Below are 18,297 nucleotides of genomic sequence, written 5' to 3'. Positions count from 1 at the left end.
ACCACCTCCCCTACCAGGCAGTAAAGGAGGGTGGTCCTCCACCCCAGGAGGCCCCCAGCTTTACTAACTGGACCAGACATGGGGCCAGGAATGCCAATGGATGTCTATCTCCCCAGATTTTCCAACCGGGACTCAAGAAAGAGCCAGTATGATGGTGCCAGTTCTCCAAAATGGGAGCCCATGATGCCAACAGCAGCTGTGGCAGGCAAGCTACACTTACAGAGGAGAAAGGAAGAGTCTAGAGCAGAAGCCAATGTGCAGAGAGGACCCAGAGAGAGAGGGGATGAGCAACTTCCCTGATTCTGTGGCTTTCTGGTTCCCATGACAACCCCACCTTCCATGTACACTTCATCAGGTTGGCTTGATGGCCCACCCTTTTATTCTGGAACATTCCCTGGTCTGTCTCTGTGCTCTTGTAGAGTCCATGCTGTGGGCATCAATCACAAAATCTGGGGTACAACATGAAATCTGGGCTACCCCTCCCTGGAGTTGGCTATGGGGTAGCCCTGCATCCATTGAGTTTCTCCCATGGCCATGGCATAAAGCCCTTATTTCTAATGTGATAATGTGAGTGGATTTCTGTTCCTGGCAAATAAACAGACAACTAAAAAGCCCACTTACTGGGCTGGTCGCTGCCACCTTGATTTGTGGCAAAAGACAAAGGTCCCCCAAGCTGAGAAGAGGAAAGTTTCATTGTCCAGCATTTCTAATGATGGGCATGAGCGTCTCCCGATGGCTGTTTGCATTAAGGTAAAGCTCTGCTGCTCGGTGTGCCTGCAAATCGGCCTCCGTCCCACCCTCGCATGGGATGCTGGGTGCCTGTGATGAACACACTCCTCTCTCCTGCTCATTATTTCTGACTCACCATCCACACCTGGCATCTCTGACCATCATGACCCTGGTTTATCGGAGTTTGTTCAGCAACTGCATTTAAACCTTCATTCCTTAAACTCTATAAACACATTGGAATTGGGTTTTCCTATTGCTTTTTGCTGATTCCCATGCTACAAAGCCTGGAATTAACTGTAGACCCAGGCTTGTGGTCAATTCTTCAGAGAAGTTTGCTTTAAAAAGATTTTTTCTGAGATATCTGCACACATTGCTTATTAATTACAAAGGGGTATGTTGCAAATTTGTGGTAGGAAAAAAATGCACAAGAAGGATCAAACACCATCCAAGTTTAACCTGAATGTCATCATGAGGAGACATCAGATCAACCCAGATGACAGTGTACCGACTCCCCTCCACCCCCAGGTGCGTTCCTGGTAGCATCAACATCGCCAGGGAGCCTGGGAGAAATACAAGATCCCAGGCTCCACCCCCAGACCTGCTGAATCAGTCTTTATTCAAAAACAAGACCTGAGATACACATACCCATTGAGGCTTAAGGAGTGCTGAGCTACAGAAGAGCTAGTCTGTACTCTTCAAGAGGACAAAGACAGAGAGTGGAACATTCCAGATTAAAGGAGGCCAAAGAAACTTGACAGCTAAATGCAACATGTTATCCTGGATTGGATCCTGGGATGGGGGCAAGGGGAGGGGACAGCTATAAAGGACATTTTTGAGACAATTGGTAAATTTTGACTATAAACTGTGTATTAAATAATATTACTGCATTTATGATACGTTTTCTGAGTTTTAAAATTGTCTTGTGGTGATGTGGGGTTCTGATTGCCCTTGTTCTTAGGATATATGTGATGTATTTAAGGGTGAAGGGGAATGATGCCTGTAATGAATTCTCAAATGGTTCAGGGAAAAATTTTGTTTGTGGGGGTGTGTGTGGATAGACAGAGACAGATAGATGAATGGATAGATAGAAGATAGATAGAAAAATGGAAAGAAATAAAGAGAGAGAGGGAGGGGAGAGAGAGATGGAGGGAGGGATGTAGGAAGGAAGGAAAGGAGAGATAGGAAAGGGAGAAAGGGAAAAAGGAAAAGGGAGAGAGAGAAAGCTAATATGGCAAATTGGTGATTGTGGGGGGAAGAAGTATGGCAGTATTTCTCAACGAGGACCTATCCTGCCTTCAAGGGACACTTGGCAATGTCCTGAGACATTTTTGGTTGTCCCAGCTGGGGGATACTACCAGCATCTAGTGGGTAGAGGCCAGGGATACTGTTCAACATCCTACAGTGCACAGGATGGCCCTACACACTGCAAAGGATGATCTAGCCCCAAATGTCAATAGCACCAAGGCTGAAAAATTCTGCTCTGTGAGAGTTCTCGGCACTATTTTTGCACTATGGGAGTTCTTCCTCTAGTCTATAATTTGAAAGTATTTCTAAGTAAAACGTTTTCTGAAGAAATACTCTAGACAAATGCATAGAGACAGATTAGTGGTTGCCAGGGGCTGGGGGTCGGGGAAGGGGAGTTACTGCTGACGGGGACGGAGTCTCCTTGTGGGGTGAGGAATTGTTCTGGAGATGGATAGCGGTTGCCTAATACTGTGAATGTACTAAATGCTGCTGAACTATACACTTTAAATGAGTGAAAATTATGATACGAATTGGACTGGGTTGAATAGTGTTCCCCAAAATTTGTACCCACGGGGAAACTGTGAATGTGACCTTGTTTGAAACCAGTTTTTGGGGAAGTAGTCAAGTTAAGATGAGGTCATACAGAGACAGGCTGGGACCTGGAACCTGGGACCCTTTGCTGAAGTGCTTGCACCTGGCCAAATGTCTCTTCCAGCAACAAAATACAAAGAAACTATAAGGGACTAAAAAGAACTGCGTGCACGCACAGTTGGGAAAATTATGGACAACAAGATACAAAAAGACCAAAAACCCAGTTGCCACTTCTGAAGAGCCGGGAGCGAAAGCAGGGTACTGAGCATGCCCCCTGCACACAACCCCACCAGAGGGGTGGGCAAACAACCTAAGCCACCCCTCTGGCTCAACCCCTGGACCTGCCCCTACCCTCACCCCATATACGGAACAAACTCACTCCCCCCTCAGGGAGCGAGCAAGCAGGGGAACCTGTTACCTGTTCTCCTTCCCCTCTGCCTTGCCCGAATTTCTCTTCTGGCCTCTTATCAATTTCTGTTGATTAAGAAGACCAAGAGGGCTTCCTTGGTGGCGCGGTGGTTGAGAGTCCGCCTGCCGATGCAGGGGACACGGGTTCGTGCCCCGGTCCGGGAAGATCCCACATGCCGCGGAGCAGCTGGGCCCGTGAGACATGGCCGCTGAGGCTGCATGTCCGGAGCCTGTGCTCCGCAACGGGAGAGGCCACAGCAGTGAGAGGCCCGTGTACCGCAAAAAAAAAGAAGGCCAAGAACCTTAGTCGGTAACAATACTGGATGCAAGTGGGCCCTAATCCAATGAGTGATGTCTTTCCAAGAAGAGGGAAATTCAGACAGAGAGACACACAGGGAGAAAACCACAATGTGGTCAGAGGTGGAGATTGGAGTGATGCGTCTACAAGCCAAGGAATGTTGAGGGTTGCCAGCAACACCAGAAACTAAGAAAAAGGCCTAGAACGGATTCTCCTTTAGGGGCTCCGGAGGAAGTGTTGTTCAGCTGACACCTTGATTTCAGACTCTGGCCTCCAGAACCACGAGAGAATAGATTTCCATTGTTCTAAGCCACCCAGTTTGTGATTTTGTTATGGCTGCCCTTGGAGAAGAATGCATGTGTTCTATCTCAATTCAGAAAAGAGTGAAAACAACAGAGACTCACCGGGAAGACACAATGTATAGCCCAGCACTCAGGCCACCAGGAGCTGCCCACGTGTCTGCTCCAGGTGGGCACACAGCTGGTGCATCGCCTCCTTAGCAGTGGAGGCCAGAGGGGCCGGCATGGTGAAGGAGGCCCATTTCCGGGCCTCCTCGAAGGCCAGCCTCAGCCGCCCTGGGTGCCCACACTCTGGGAGGCTGGTCCAGAGCAGGTCCCTCTGCATCAGGCTCAGCATCCTCCTCGAGGTGGCCAGCAGGAGCTGAACCATCTCTTGCCCTTTGTTTCCAGAGAGGGGTTTCACCTCCCAGTAAGCACCTGGGTCCGTGAGCACCTGCCGCATAGTGTCTAAAACGCCCCGCTGTCCTGAGCAGACTGAGAGGATGAGGTGGCCCCTTGAGGGGCACTTGGGAGGCAGCCAGAGGACCCTCCCAGCACGGTGGACAGAGGCTACCTCATCCACCGAATCCAGCAGGATCACAAGGGACTCAAAGTTTTGGCAGGAGATGGTGTGGAGGAGGGTGTGGAAAAACTGTACCACCCTGGTATGGGCCTCCAAGACCTGGGCAGGGGGCAGGGGTAGCCCATAGGCCAGGCACACCTGGAAGCAGATGCTCTGGAGCAGGCCTCGGGCGTCGGAGCTCATCTGTGACGTCCCCAGCAACCATAGAACGGTCACTGTCTTGTGGCCAAGCAGCCCTGGCATTTGCTCAGCCAGCTTGCACATCAGAGCAGTCTTTCCGATGCCCGGGGGTCCAAAAAGCACCAGGGGTGGGTGGGGGTGGCCGTCGCTCTGCTGGAGCCGCTGTCCCAGCTGGGTTAGGAGCTCCTGGTGCCCACAGAAGGTCTGGGGGGCCTCGGCACTGAGCCCCAGGTGGTGGCGGATCTCCTGATAGAGCCAAGCCAACTCCTGCCTGCCTGTCTCCAGTTTCTGGAGGCACTCGGGGACCTGATGGTTAGCCCTGGCCACAAACTGCTCCCCCAGCTCCTTTGGGTACCGTCCATGAGCCTTGTTTGGGGGGGTCCACCAGGTCTCGGCTCCATGCCAGGTGGTGGGCCTTGAGAACTCCGGGCTGCATGTCAGCGATGCGCTCCTTGAGGCTGCTGAGAAGGTTCTGGGCGTCTGTGTCCGGGCAGCCGGCTGCAAGCTGCTCCACTATCTTGAGGGCACAGACCTCCAGGATGTGTTTGTTGAGGTCTTGGATATCTCTCAGGAAGACGGTCGCCCCCTGGTCCCAGTCTATTGCGTTCAGCAGGTCCCGTTCTATTTCCCCCTCGATGGCTGCAAAAGTGGAGGAGATGGGAAGTGAGTGTGGTCAGCATTATGTCGTCAGTTGGCTCGAATGGGAACACTTGGTAGACACATTCCGGGGATGGAAACATTGGTTCTCAAGCTTAGTGTGTTTCAGAGTCACGTGGCATAACCACAGACAACATGCAAACGAATGCACTCCAGTGTGTTCCAATAAAACTTTATTTACAAGAACAAGCAGTGGGCCAGGTTTTGTCCTTGGGCCATGGTTTTCTGACCCCCGTCCCAGAGCATGCAGCAGCTGCCCTGAGGACCTGTATTTTCCAGAGCCAAGAGCTCACACTGACTTCTCCCTGGAGGCCATTGTTTTGAAATAGCAGCCAGACTTGAGGAGTTATTTTTGAAGCCTCCCTGGGCTCAGCAGAGGATCCCACCTCTCTAGCTGAGCGAGTCAGGCCCTTGGAGACAGGACTCAGTCTCAGAGCCAAAGACAAGAACCACTCAAAAGTCCTCCTTGGACTGACCTCACGTGCCCCTCAGCCCCATGAGTAAAGGTCAGAGACGAAGGCAGCTAACAGTCCCCAAACAGGATCCTTCTTGGACACATTTTGGCATGAACTAATCCAATACCATCTGTTCTACCACCAGCAGGCTGTGTGACCCTAGGCAAATCACTGCACCTCTCTGAGTCTCTGTTTCCTCCCTTGTAACATGGGTGTACTAGTCCAACCTTGAAGGGGCTGTTGTGAGGATTTTCTATGAAATAATGCTTGTGAAAAGCTGAGCACCTTATGCTGAAGGAACAAAACTAAACTCAAAAGTTTACAGTCTGTAATCTTATCTTCTATGATATGGTTGAAATAACAAAATAAATGAGATGGAGATGGGTTAGTGGTTACCAGTGCTGGGGTTTGTGGGAAGCGGTGAATGCTGCTCTAAAGGGACAGTGGGGGGGATCCTCGCGGTGAGGGAACAGTCCTGTGTATTGACCACGGTGGTTACTCAAAGCTACACAGGTGAGAAAATTGCAGAGAAGGAAATGGGCAAGACAAACATACACACACACACACACACACACTCACACACACAAAGGGTGTTTGTACAAGTGTGCTGTCTCTGGATTGTGACAATATCCACTTCCTGGTTGTGTAATAATATTGCACTCTAGTTTTGCAAGATGTTACCTTTGGGGGAAAAATGGGTAAAGGATACCTCTTCCTCCTTTTTTTTTTTTTCTTTTGGCAATTTCCTACGAATCTCTATTTCAAGATAAAAATTAAAAAAAAAAAAAAAGTTGAGCGAGGTGCCTGGAAAATAATATGCTCTGAAGGTGCCGTCCATGACGTGCCCCTGAACTCCACAGCTGTTTGTGCTTTCTGCTGACGTCAAGGAGTTTCTATTTGTTCTTTCAAGTGGGACTTCTTAATGGGCGAGGTTTGACATGATTGCTTAGAGAGCTCATTGTTGGATGAGATCACGGCCGGGGCAAGACCCTTTAGATCCCTATAATGACTCCATTAGGTACTACCTCTGACTAGTTCCATTTTACAGATGAGGAAAACGAGAGTCCAAGCTGCCCAAAGTCAATACGGCTGGAAAGGGGCAGGGCTGAGATGTAAATCCCGGCCCATCCCATACTTGACCCCAGACGCCGATTACAGTCCCGATGTCAGACATCTCTATGAGAGCAATTAGCTCACTTGGCTTTGTGTCACAGAGCAAGCAATAGCAACATGGTAAGTGCACAAGAAACAGTAGCCTTAAGATTATTATCCATATAAAAGTGTATTCAAAATTGATATGTCAGGACTTCCCAGGTGGTACAGTGGTTAAGACTCTGTGCTTCCAACGCAGGGGGCGTGGGTTCGATCCCTGGTCGGGGAAGTTCCGCATGTCGCACAGTGGGGAAAAAAAAAAAAAATTGGTATGTCATTACTAACCTTAACCAAAGGGTCAAGGTTAGGATCACCTGTGATGTCAAGTAGGCCTCAGGTACCCCTGATACGATGGGATGGGGAGGGAACTTTACCTCTGCAGTCTTCCTTCCCAAAACCTATAATCCCTATATCCCTATAAAACCTATAATCATGAGAAAATACCAGCCAAGCCCAGATTGAGGGACATTCTACAAAAGACCTGGGCAGTACGCCTCAAAATCAGTCAAGGTCATGAAAAACAAGGTCATGAAAAACTGTTACAGATCAGAGTAGCCTAAGGAGACAAAGGACTAAATACAATCTGGGATCCTGGGACAGAAAGACATTGATGGGAGAACTGAGGAAACCCAAATAAAGTCTGGAGTCTAGTTACTAGTCATGCACCAATATTAAATACCGATGTTCATTTCTGAGTTCTGGTAAATGTACCTCAGTCACGTGAGATGTTAGCATTGCGGGAAGCTGGGTGAAGAACCTTCGGGAACTCTACACTATCTTTGTAGCTTTATAATGTTGTAACTTTTTGGTTCATCTAAAATTATCCTGAAATAAAAATTTTAAAAATTGGTATGTCTTTACTAGAATGTATATATATAATAGATAATAATCATATATTTTAATAAAATTAAAATACTATTAATAAATATCACTACATTCAATATCTTTAACTAAATCAATATATTTAATATGTTGATAAAATGAATTCATATATTTTATAATGTGGGTAATATAAATTCATATATTTAATATTTTTGATAATATAAATTCATATATTTGATAGTATAGATAATAGAAATTCATATATTTAATAGTGTAGGTAATATAAATACATATATTTCATAGTGTGGGTAATATAAATTCATATATTTAATACTGTGGGTAATATAAATTCATATACTTAATAGTGTGGGTAATATAAATTCATACACTTAATAGTGTGGGTGATATAAATTCATACATTCAATAGTGTGGGCGATATAAATTCACATATTTAATACTGTGGGTGATATAAATTCATACACTTAATAGTGTGGGTGATATAAATTCATATATTTAATAGTTTGGGTGATGTAAATTGACATACTAATAATCCATAAGCTGACATTACTAACTCATAAATAATAATAAGAACCGATCTCTTGCTGACAGCCTGCAGTGGGGCGATGGCTCGATCACAATGCATTTTTAGAAAAACCTTTCTGGTAGCCAGTGTGGAGGATGGAGAGGGCAGAGGACAAGGCCAGGGATGAGAGGTAAGGGACCAGCTGGGAGCTGGGTGGTGGACTCAAACAGTCACAGGGGGGAATCCCTATTCTCCCACTTGGGCAAAAGAGACTCCTTCTTCCTCTGCCTCAGTTTTCACCTCAGAGGCAGGTACATTGATGAAGGACGACTCCTTAGCAGGGGACGGCTCTCGACTAACACAGGGTGACCCACTCTTCCAGTTTTCCTGGAACTGTCCTGGGTTTGGCCCTAAAAGTCCAGCATCGTGGGAGTGGCTCAGTCCCAGGCAAACAGGTATGGGGTCATCGTAGTACACGTCCCCCAAAGCCAGGAGCCTGCTTGGGAAAAGGAAAGGAGCCAGGGAAGGAGAGAAGAATCCTAAGAGACTGAAATTAACCAGGACTTGACTTAACTCTGTTGGATCAGAAAAATAATCTTTCTCAGAACTAGGGCTCCAGGAGCTAGGTTGGTTTGGCATTTATAGAAATGCAGACTGTGGCATTTGGACAAAACGTGATGTGTATTTTAAACGGGTGGATGTTTCCTGGGGACCCGTCAGGGGAGTCCTGGCAGCCTCACCTGACCGGTGGTAGCAGTGCCACTTCTCCTGGGTGACGAGGCCCAACCTGCCGGCCTCCTGGGCTCCAGAGCGCAATGCAGAGATCAGGGTGGCCTCCTCGGGCCCATGGGCCTCCCCGCTGCCCAGGGTCTGCAGCAGGTGGGTGGGGGGAACGGCGTTCTTGTCTGTCCGGAAGCGTCGTGCCACCAGCTCCAGGTCACGTGGCCTGGCGCTCAGCTGAGCTTTCAGCGCCTCCCACTCCTTTTCCTTGATCAGCGAGGGGATGGGACGGGGGCCGTACTGGTCACCCACGAGGGCCTGGAGGAGACAGGGGTGTGGGGAGTAGAGGTTCAGATCTTGGCTTGGGCACTTAGATCTGTGACCCTGGGTGAAGCATGCCGAGCCCTTAAAGTGGTCCTGGTGGTTGTACCATGGAGACAATTATATTAAAGTAAGCAGATAGGTTAGTGGGTCCCCAGAGGAAGAGTACCAGCAATGGCTCTCTTGACATGAGAGAAACCATTTTGGCCTAAGCCATTTTGTGATCTAAGCCTGGCTGCAATGCTTGTCCTTGAACACATCTCAGTAATCAATGATCTTAAGGGAAGTGAGGGAATGCAGGAATAATGGAAAAGCAGTCAAGAAACAATAGTCCAGTGATAAAAAGAGTCCCAGCTCCTCGTCAAGGGATATACATATAATATATCTTTGAGTTCTGCAGGAACTAAAACCCCTACCCAAGTGGAGGGTAGAATGATGACGTGGACCCTCCTGATTTCAATCAACTAAAACTTGGACTCTGTGAACCTTTGCCCCAATTCTATGCTGAAGTCTCCTCTGCTCAAGCCCCTTCATGAATATACATGTACCCTGAGCTTCAAACTTCCCCAGTTTTGCTGTTTGGGGAGACACTGCTTTGGGAAAGTCCCTGGTGTTCCCCTTACTTGCTGCGAGTCATAATAAATCCTTCTCCTGATCTTCCACTCGTGAGTGAAACAATATTGCCTGCCATGCCAATAAACAAAGGATCTTGCAGCCATTGAACCATCACGTTACAGCCTCCCGGATGGTGAGCCCTGAGGAAACTCAGGAGGGAAACAGGATGCCTGCCGTCAAGGAGTCCGCCACTGCAGCCACCCCCAAAGATGCACCCTGAGGAGACTCAGGATGTGAAAACACAGGATGCTGGCCCCAGATAGCTGAGGTGCATATCAAAGGAATAATTTCAGTGAGCCCAAACTCTTGCATCTTCCCATACATAGGAAAGCAATAAATTCCTTAACTTAAGATATCTGGTTTTCTTTAACAGTAATCTTTTGATATTCTTACTACATGGTCTTCGTTGCAAAAACTCCTATCTATATATCCTGGCTTCTCCTTTTCCTCTTTGGAGCAGTCTCTCTGTGTTATTTGAGATGCTGTCTCCCAGGCTTGAAGTCCTAAGAATGTCCACCAAATAAAACATAACTCAACTTTTAGGTTGTGCATTTTTTTTTCAGTCGACATGATTTATCTAAGGATCTTAAACTGGAAGACTATCCTGGATTATCAAAGTGGGCCTGAAATGTAATCCCAAGAGTCCTTATCAAGAGACAGGCAGAGGAAGATTTGACACAAATAGAAAAGGAGAAGAAGATGCTGTGACAACAGAGGCAGAGACTGGGGGAGTGCAGCCACAAGCCAAGGAATACCTGGAGACCCCAGAAGCTGGAGAAGACAAGAAGATTCACCCTGAGAAAGCTAGGAAGGAGTGTGACCCTGCTGATACCTTGATTTCAGACTTCCGGCCTCCAGATTGTGAGAGAATAAATTTCTGTTGTTTTAAGCTCCCTGCCCCCCACATTTGTGGTCATTTGTTATGACAGCCACAGGAAACACCTTGTTTGCCTATTACTAAGTGCTGGCTTGTCCCAACAGTAGAGCTGTGACAAGAATGAAGGCCTCCCTTGGCTCTACCCAAATCTCACGCTCTGATGTGGCCCTGCGGGCAGGACTGTCCCCAGTAGCAGCCAGGAAGCAGGGCCAGATGGGGGCGGGGGGGAGGTGAACATGGGTCTCCAAAGTGCCGGGTGGATCCTGTCTTTAGAATTTGATATTTTGTTCCTCATGGATTTGGGGGGTCAGTTTTGATATTAAAAATAAACATTGCATTAAAATATTAATTATCTTGATAACTAAGATTTTGGAAGGATTTGCAAGGTGCCTGGGCCGTTTGGGCCTGGGGGAAAGCTCAGAGATCATCCTCCCTCCTGTCTCCCATCCCCCATGCCACCTGGAAGCTGCATTGTGCTTTTTTTTTTTTTGGAAAAACCAGAAATTGTATTTTATCATCCCTCCTCTGCTTACAAAAACAAACAATAAAATGTCTATGAAGGCTTTCCATGACACTTAACATAACCCTTAGCTTTGGCCCGTAAGGCCCCTGTTGGTTCCCGCCTCCCTGTCTCTCCAAGTTTATCTTGTACCACGAATCCCCTTTTCCATTTTGCTTCTGTCACATTGACCTTTCTGTTTCTATAATAAATGTGCTCATTCTCACCTCGAGCTTTCACAGGTGCTGATCTCTCTGCATTGTGCTTTTTTTTTGTTTTTTTGCGGTACGCAGGCCTCTCACTGTTGTGGCCTCTCCCGTTGCGGAGCACAGGCTCAGCGGCCATGGCTCACGGGCCCAGCCGCTCCGCGGCATGTGGGATCTTCCCGGACCGGGGCACGAATCCGTGTCCCCTGCATCGGCAGGCGGACTCCCAACCACTGCGGCACCAAGGAAGCCCTGCATTGTGCTTTTGATTGCCTGCAATTTGAGTTGCAAAATCGAATTCTTCCTGGAGTTCATTTTCTCCCCACCTCCCTTTTTTCTTTACAAAATTTTTTTCTTTTCTTTTTTCTTTGAAACACAACAAAATGATCAATCATCAGGCTCAATCATCAGCAAAATTAGAAGACTGGAAAAAAAATGTGTGAAGGAGATACGTAAGTCAGATGATACAGCCTTTCAAACATTAGGATGTATTTTAAAGCAATAATTAAAATTGGTAACTATACTCAACACTTTTTAATAACCTATAAGGGAAAAGAATCTGAAAAAGAATATATATGTATAACTGAATCACTTTGCTGTACACCTGAAACTAACACAGCATTGTAAATCAACTATACTTCAATAAATAAATAAATTAAATTAAGTGGTTCAAACTTCCAGTTGTAAGATAAATATGTCCCGGGGAGGTAATGTACAACATGATGAATGTAGGTAACACTGCTGTAGAGTATATCTGAAAGTTGCTAAGAGACTAAATCCTAAACATTCTCATCCCTAGGGAAGAGCATTTTCCTTTTTCATATCTATATGAGCGGATGGGTGTTAACTGAACTTATTTAATAATCATTTCACAACACATATAAGTCAAGTCATTATGCTGTACCCTTTCAGTGCTACATGTCAATTATATCTCAATAAGATTGGAAAAAAAAAGAAAAATTGATGCCAACATACAAAGAAAAGTATAGAACAAAAGAATGAAAATGCAATGGTAACTGTATAGATAAAACTTGGTACATAATAAAGAAAGCTTTTCACATCTGCTGCCAGGTCTTAGTCTTTTTTTTGAAGGAGACAATCTCTAAGGCAGCACTAGAACTTCTGGAAGTGCTGGAAGTGTTCATATCCTTGCTGTCCAATTTGCTGGCCACTTGACACAAGTGACAACTGAACCACTGTAATGTGGCTGGTGCAACCAAGGAGCTGAAATTTTCTTTCTACTTGACTTTAATTCATTTAAATTTAAATCACCACATGTGGTTCGTGGCTACTGCATTGGGCAGTGCAGTTTTAAGGCCAAACAGGCCTCATCTATTTGTCTTTATTTCCCTAGAAAACCGTTTTCATATGGGGACCACCCTCTCCTAATTCCTACATTCTTATCTCCAGGAGAGGTTTTTCTGGGAGCTGCTCAAAGCTTCTTTGTGATGAAGATGTATTGGGCAAAGCTACTTTCCTGACTTTTTTCGTCTGTACTTTCTAGGACAGGGGTAGGCAAATTTTTCCAACAAGGGCCAAATAGCCAATATTTTCAGCTTTGCAGGCCAGACGGTCTATGTGGCAACTACATTGAAGCTGGGAAGCAGCATTGGGTGATACGTAAATGAATGGGTATGGCCGCGGGTCAATAAAGCCTTATTTATAAAAACAGGTAGGGGGCCGGATTTGCCCCATAGACTGTGGTTTGCTGACCCCTGCTCTAGGATTTATGAGCCAAAATGCTATAGTTCTTGGTGTATCTGAAACTTGGTGATGTAATAAATCAAAACCCTGGAATATCATTTGCTGGTCATAACCCAAACCATTAAATGTGAGCTGGGGGTTGTTCTGGTGTCAGAGGGAATGTAGTTGGGGACGAGAGAAGACCCTGATTGGTCTCACCTAGGGGGGAAGTTTGCCCCTGAGGCAGGCTCCAGATAGGGCCACAGAGTCTGCTCCCAACACCATGGGGCACATTGGAGAAAAAAATTTTCGATACCCTGTAGATTTCCACTTTCTCTATGGTTTTCTAGGACCTCAACGTTCCCCAGACAAAGTGAATGAGGTGAAAAACCCGGGGGAAGTTTCGGAGCAAATTCTAAGATCCCTTTGGGCTTCAACACTCTGCTCTCCAACTCACCTGCTGCTTCTACTTGACTGCTAATGTCTGGATCCCAGCTAGCTCCGCAGAAAAATGAATGCTGTGATTGATTAGCAATGTCTGCCACAGGCAGGCTACAAAGATTGGGTATGATAGCAGAAATGCCACCCACTTCCCTCCACTGACGGGTCTGGATAAGAAGTAGGGGCCATATCCTGGTGGTGGAATGAGAAGTAAGAGCTAATCCATCCCTCCCAAGAGACTCACAACAAAAGCTGGCCCTATGGATGTTTTCTGACACCAGCCAAGCTCCTCCAAGCAGAGTTCCGTGGTCATGTGGTTGGTGGCCTCTGTGTTCCGAATACCCCACCTCAGATCAACCACCTGGAAATAACAAGCGTGGGTTTGTCAGGAAGGTGGTAGGATGGGTGATTTTTTTTTAAATTCCCTTTGATAAAGGTGTAAAATTTCTTCAGTAATTAAAAAAAAAAATTAATTAATTAATTAATGTATTTATTGGTTGGTTGGTTGTGTTGGGTCTTTGTTGTTTCTCTAGTTGCAGAGAGTGGGGTCTACTCTTCATTGTGGTGTGTGGGCTTCTCACTGAGGTAGCTTCTCTTGTTGCGGAGCACAGGCTCTAGGCCTGCAGGCTTCAGTAGTTGCAGCACGCGGGTCTAGGGCATGTGGGCTTCAGTAGTTGTGGCGTGTGGGCTCAGTAGTTGTGGCACACGGGCTTAGTTGCTCTGAGGCATGTGGGATCTACCCGGACCAGGGATCGAACCTGTGTCGCTTGCGTTGACAGGCGGATTCTTAACCACTGTGCCACCAGGGAAGTCCCTCTTCAGTAATTTTTGATAGCCTCTCCTCAAAGAGGGATATCTGGATCAAAAGAATTTGAATGACACCCATAATCCCAGTGTAATCATGAGAAAAATATCTGACAGACCCAGATTGGAGACATCCTGCAGGACACCTGGGCAGTTATCCCCAAGACTGTGATGGTCATGAGTACAAAGGAGAAGACCAAGGAGCTGTCCCAGCCACAGGAGAATGGGAAGCTGTGACAACTAAACGTAACAGGGTTCCCTGGCCAGGGTCCTCAACCAGAGAGGGAACACGAATAGACGACCTGGTGACAGTCAAATAAAGTCCAGAGGTTGCTTAATGGTAACGTCCCGATGTCCATTTCTTAGTTATGACAAACATGCCCCAATAATAGATGTTTACAATATAGGGGAAGAAGTAGGTGTGGGGCATATGGGAACTCTGTACCATAGGCAACTTTCCTGCAAATCTAAATTCTGAACTCAAAAATTTACTTAAAAACATTAAAAAAATTTTTTAAAGAGCTTGGGCATTTTCAAACTGTTCCTTTTTAAACAAGGACATGTCCACACTTGTTCGCAGAGCTTTCTTTGCAAAGGAGGTTTTCGTTTGGCCAGAATCAGATGTGGCGAAGTCTCCTTGGCAACCGCACGCTTGTGGTCCATTTTTGCCTGCTAGGCAGAGGCCGGCCAGGCAAAAGGGTTCAATTCAAGTAGTGAAGCTGACCCCACAGAAAGCTGGGTGAGGAGAGGGGGATGGGAATCAGAATGCTCCCTGCCTTCCTAAATTCCTTTGTCCAGAGGGAAAGACATAAAATTCCTAATAAACTACAGCATGGGGTGAAAGAAGTACAGTACTGGATGTGGCTGGAGGAGGAAGGGGAGAAGGAAAAAGTGTCAGCCACCAGCTCTGGGCAAGAACCTTCATCTCTCTGGGCCACTGTCTCTCCGACTGCGTCTTGAGGATGTTTACTGTGTTAGCCACACAGCACCTGGTGGACATTAAAGGGATGAACACGGGGTGTTTCATCGGTGCTCAGCACCTATGTTTTCCTTTTTAGTGTCTCTGCCATTGAACTATGTCTCATGATCAGTGGCGGGCAAAGTCAAATTCCCATCACAGCACTGCTTCTTTCTTAGTAATATATAAATGCTGGTGGGGGCCGTTGGTGTGATGGATGACAGTTGTAAATGGCAAGGAGGCAGCATCACCTGAGACTCCAAAGACAGTTTGTTGGTTTCCGCTTGGAAATGTGCAGGCAGCCACATCCCCGCCCTGGGATCGGTGCACTCTATTTGGGGCCCGTGGTGACTGCCCAGCTGGTACACCATTAGTGTCCCAGGAAAAAGGCACGTCTCACCTGCCTGCCCACCCCGGATATCCCACGGCCCTCTTAGATGCCCCCGAAGCTGCCCCAGTGCAGGGAGAGCCCGGGAAGGCAGGACAAAACAACAACAAAAGTGACACGCCCAAGGAGCAGGGTCGCAAGGCAGCCACTCCTAGTACTTTGCCGTACCACCTGTGCTGACCGCAGTGCCTGTGGCCACGACCCCTCCACTCTCCTTTTTTAAGAAGACTTTAAGCCTCCGTGGTGTAACGCTGGCACAGGGTCCCTCTAAGCAAAGAGCCCGTGTGACTGCCCGGGTGGCACACCCTCGTTCCCTGACGCTGAGGCAGTGAGGAACAGTCGGGCAATTACCTCGGACATCAGGCCGTGCTTCTGGCAGAAGGTCTGTACTACGGGGTAGGCGGTGCTCTGTAGGGCTTCCCTCTCTGCATCCGCATCTGCAAGGAGTGGCATGGAGGATATGAATAGGAAGAATCCAGAACTCTTCCCTGCCCCACGGCTCTGCTTTTAGCCTCATTTGCTCCCACCAAGGCTGGGACCCTTCACAGTGAATCAAAAGCCACAAAAAACAGGAGGAAAACCAGAAAGACCAACTACGCCCAGGACTTTCCTGTTGTTACTGCTAAAAGTCCCACATCCCAGGAAACCTCTCAGTTCCAGCTAACCAGGATGGTTGGTCACCTCAGGTTAGAATTGCCAGATAAAATACAGGACACCCAGTTGATTTACATTTCAGATAAACGATGAAAAACTTGATAGCCTAAGTATAGCCCACTCCATAGATCCCAGAATTTGCATGTCTGATAAGCCCTGTTCCACTTGCACTTGGGATGAACACCAAATCATTTATTCGCATAAGTATGCCCCTCTCTGCACACTAGTTGGGATATACTTACGCTTAAAAGATTATTGGTTGTTTATCTCAAATGCAATTTGAACTGGGAGCCCTGGTTTTGTTGCTGGTGGTGGCGGTTTGGTTTTTTATTTTTGCTGTAACTCTGGCAGCCCTGCCTATAGAGTAAACCTGGATTCTGAGACTTTTCCTACCACTTGACTTCACTGTGTGGCCTTGTGCCAAGTGTCAGGCTATCCTCGGTTTCCCCCTCTGTAAAATGGGGTGATGCCTCTACTTTGCAGGGCTGCAAGCTCCCCAAAGTCAAGAACCTCTGCCTGTCTAGGTCACTGATAATTTCTCAGCCTTCAACCCAGGGGCTCAATAAATGTTGTTTTTGGTATAACTCAGGTGTTTTTGGTTTTGTTTTAATATCCGGAGAAGAGGTTATTGAACATTTGCCAGTACACACCATGTAGTCTTTGCCTTCATGGAGCTTACAGCCTGGTTGGAGGAGTCAGACATTAAATAAACACATAACTTGAATAACTACAGCTTATGGGGCCTGGGGCTTCATGGGTTCCAGGACCTGCTGGAGCCCAGTATGACTACAACACATGGGTGAAGTAAGAATCAAACCAGATATAGCTGAGGAGTGAACAGGGTCCCCTTCAGGCAGAGCCTTGTAGCTACAGGAAGATTCAGGCACTTTTTAAGCCTAGAGGGTAGAATGTTCATCATTCATATTTGTTGCAATATCATTTGCTACTCAGAGTAACTCTGTCAAGTCAGACTCTGAGCCTGGCTTATGGAAGAGGAAACAGAGGGTCAGGGAGGCTCTCCCTCACCAGTTCCTACGTGGGTCACTGTCCCAGCTGCTTTCACAACCAGGTGTCTTAGATGCCCATTGCCCTGGCATCCCCTGAGCTCTCAGCCCTGCCCAGTCCCTTACCTGAGACCGTTGAGCTGATGAAGATGGCCACACTGCTGGATGGAATTGCTGGGAGGGGGCCTGACTGACCCTGGAGAGGCCGCCGGCGGGTGCCCGGGCGGAGGGGCCTGACGTTCATGCTGCCCGCCCACCTGGACAGTCCTTCCCCAGGAAAGGACCTGGGCCTCAGAGACCTCACGCCTGTGGCCAGATGGCCTTCCTAGGAGGCCAGCCAGGCAGGGCCATTTGGAGCGGGGCTCCCATCTCACTCTCTCAGCTCCCCTCGGCTCCCTGCAGGGCTCTGTCACCTCCAGCGCCCCCGGGGGGCTGAACCAGTGGCTCTCCACTGCTCTGCTTGGTCTGCGAGCGCTAATGGGGGGAATGTTGGACAGTGGCCTCCCAGCCAAGGCCCCTGGATGTTGACTCCTCCAGGCACCGGAGCCTTTTGCCCCTCAACCAATAGCTCCTCACCCCGGGAGCTCAGCGGTCACCATAGCAACTGTGGTTTCCTGGCGCTTGGTGTTGGGGCCCAGGGACCAGCCAGCCTCCCAAACACCTGGGTCTCTTGGGGCTCCATGAAAGTTGAGCCTGGGCCCAGCTGTGCAGATGGAGGCCGTGCGATGCTGGGAGGCATGCCCAGTCCTGGCAGGACAGGCAAGAAGGACAAACTCAGTGGAACCCCCCCACACCCCATCCTGTGCTCACCGATGAAGCATAGGTGCCAGGTGTACTATTTAAGCCAGGAGTTCTCAACTGGGGGCCATTCTGCCCCCCCGCCCCAGCCAGGGGACATTGCAATGTCTGGAGACATTTTTGGTTGTAACGACTGGGAGAAGGGGAGCTACTGGTATCTAGTGGGTGGAGCCCAGGGACGCTGCTCAACAGCCCACGATGCACGGGATGGTGCCACCACGGAGAATTACCAGCCTGCAAATGTCAGCAGTGCTGAGAAACTGGGCAAGCAGCTTTAAGTCAACTCTAGTTGAGTCTCTTTGCCTGCAGGAAGTGTGGAGCCTGAGAACCGCTCTCCTCGGTAAGAAGGGAGATTAGCAAGTCCCCAGAGGAGCAGTTAAGGACCTACCCATATGAAACTGAGATGTG

At 47.9% G+C, this 18,297-nt stretch overlaps 1 protein-coding gene across 1 annotated transcript in view; it reads right to left on the bottom strand.

Moving 5' to 3' along the window:
- Positions 1 to 17,335, bottom strand: part of NWD1 (NACHT and WD repeat domain containing 1) — a gene marked incomplete at both ends in the record, with an annotated part of 63,872 nt that extends 46,537 nt beyond the window's left edge. Inside the window, 7 exon segments of the mRNA XM_082650378.1 lie at positions 3,676 to 3,704; positions 3,707 to 4,690; positions 4,692 to 4,951; positions 8,662 to 8,959; positions 13,528 to 13,644; positions 15,785 to 15,870; positions 17,218 to 17,335. Of these exon segments, the coding sequence (XP_082506504.1) occupies positions 3,676 to 3,704; positions 3,707 to 4,690; positions 4,692 to 4,951; positions 8,662 to 8,959; positions 13,528 to 13,644; positions 15,785 to 15,870; positions 17,218 to 17,335 (1,892 nt within the window).
- Positions 17,336 to 18,297: the final 962 nt, after the last annotated feature.

This window comes from Grampus griseus (assembly GCF_964374135.1).
Source record: "Grampus griseus genome assembly, chromosome: 3".
Taxonomy (NCBI): domain Eukaryota; kingdom Metazoa; phylum Chordata; class Mammalia; order Artiodactyla; family Delphinidae; genus Grampus; species Grampus griseus.
This window is presented reverse-complemented; position numbering and strand designations above follow the sequence as displayed.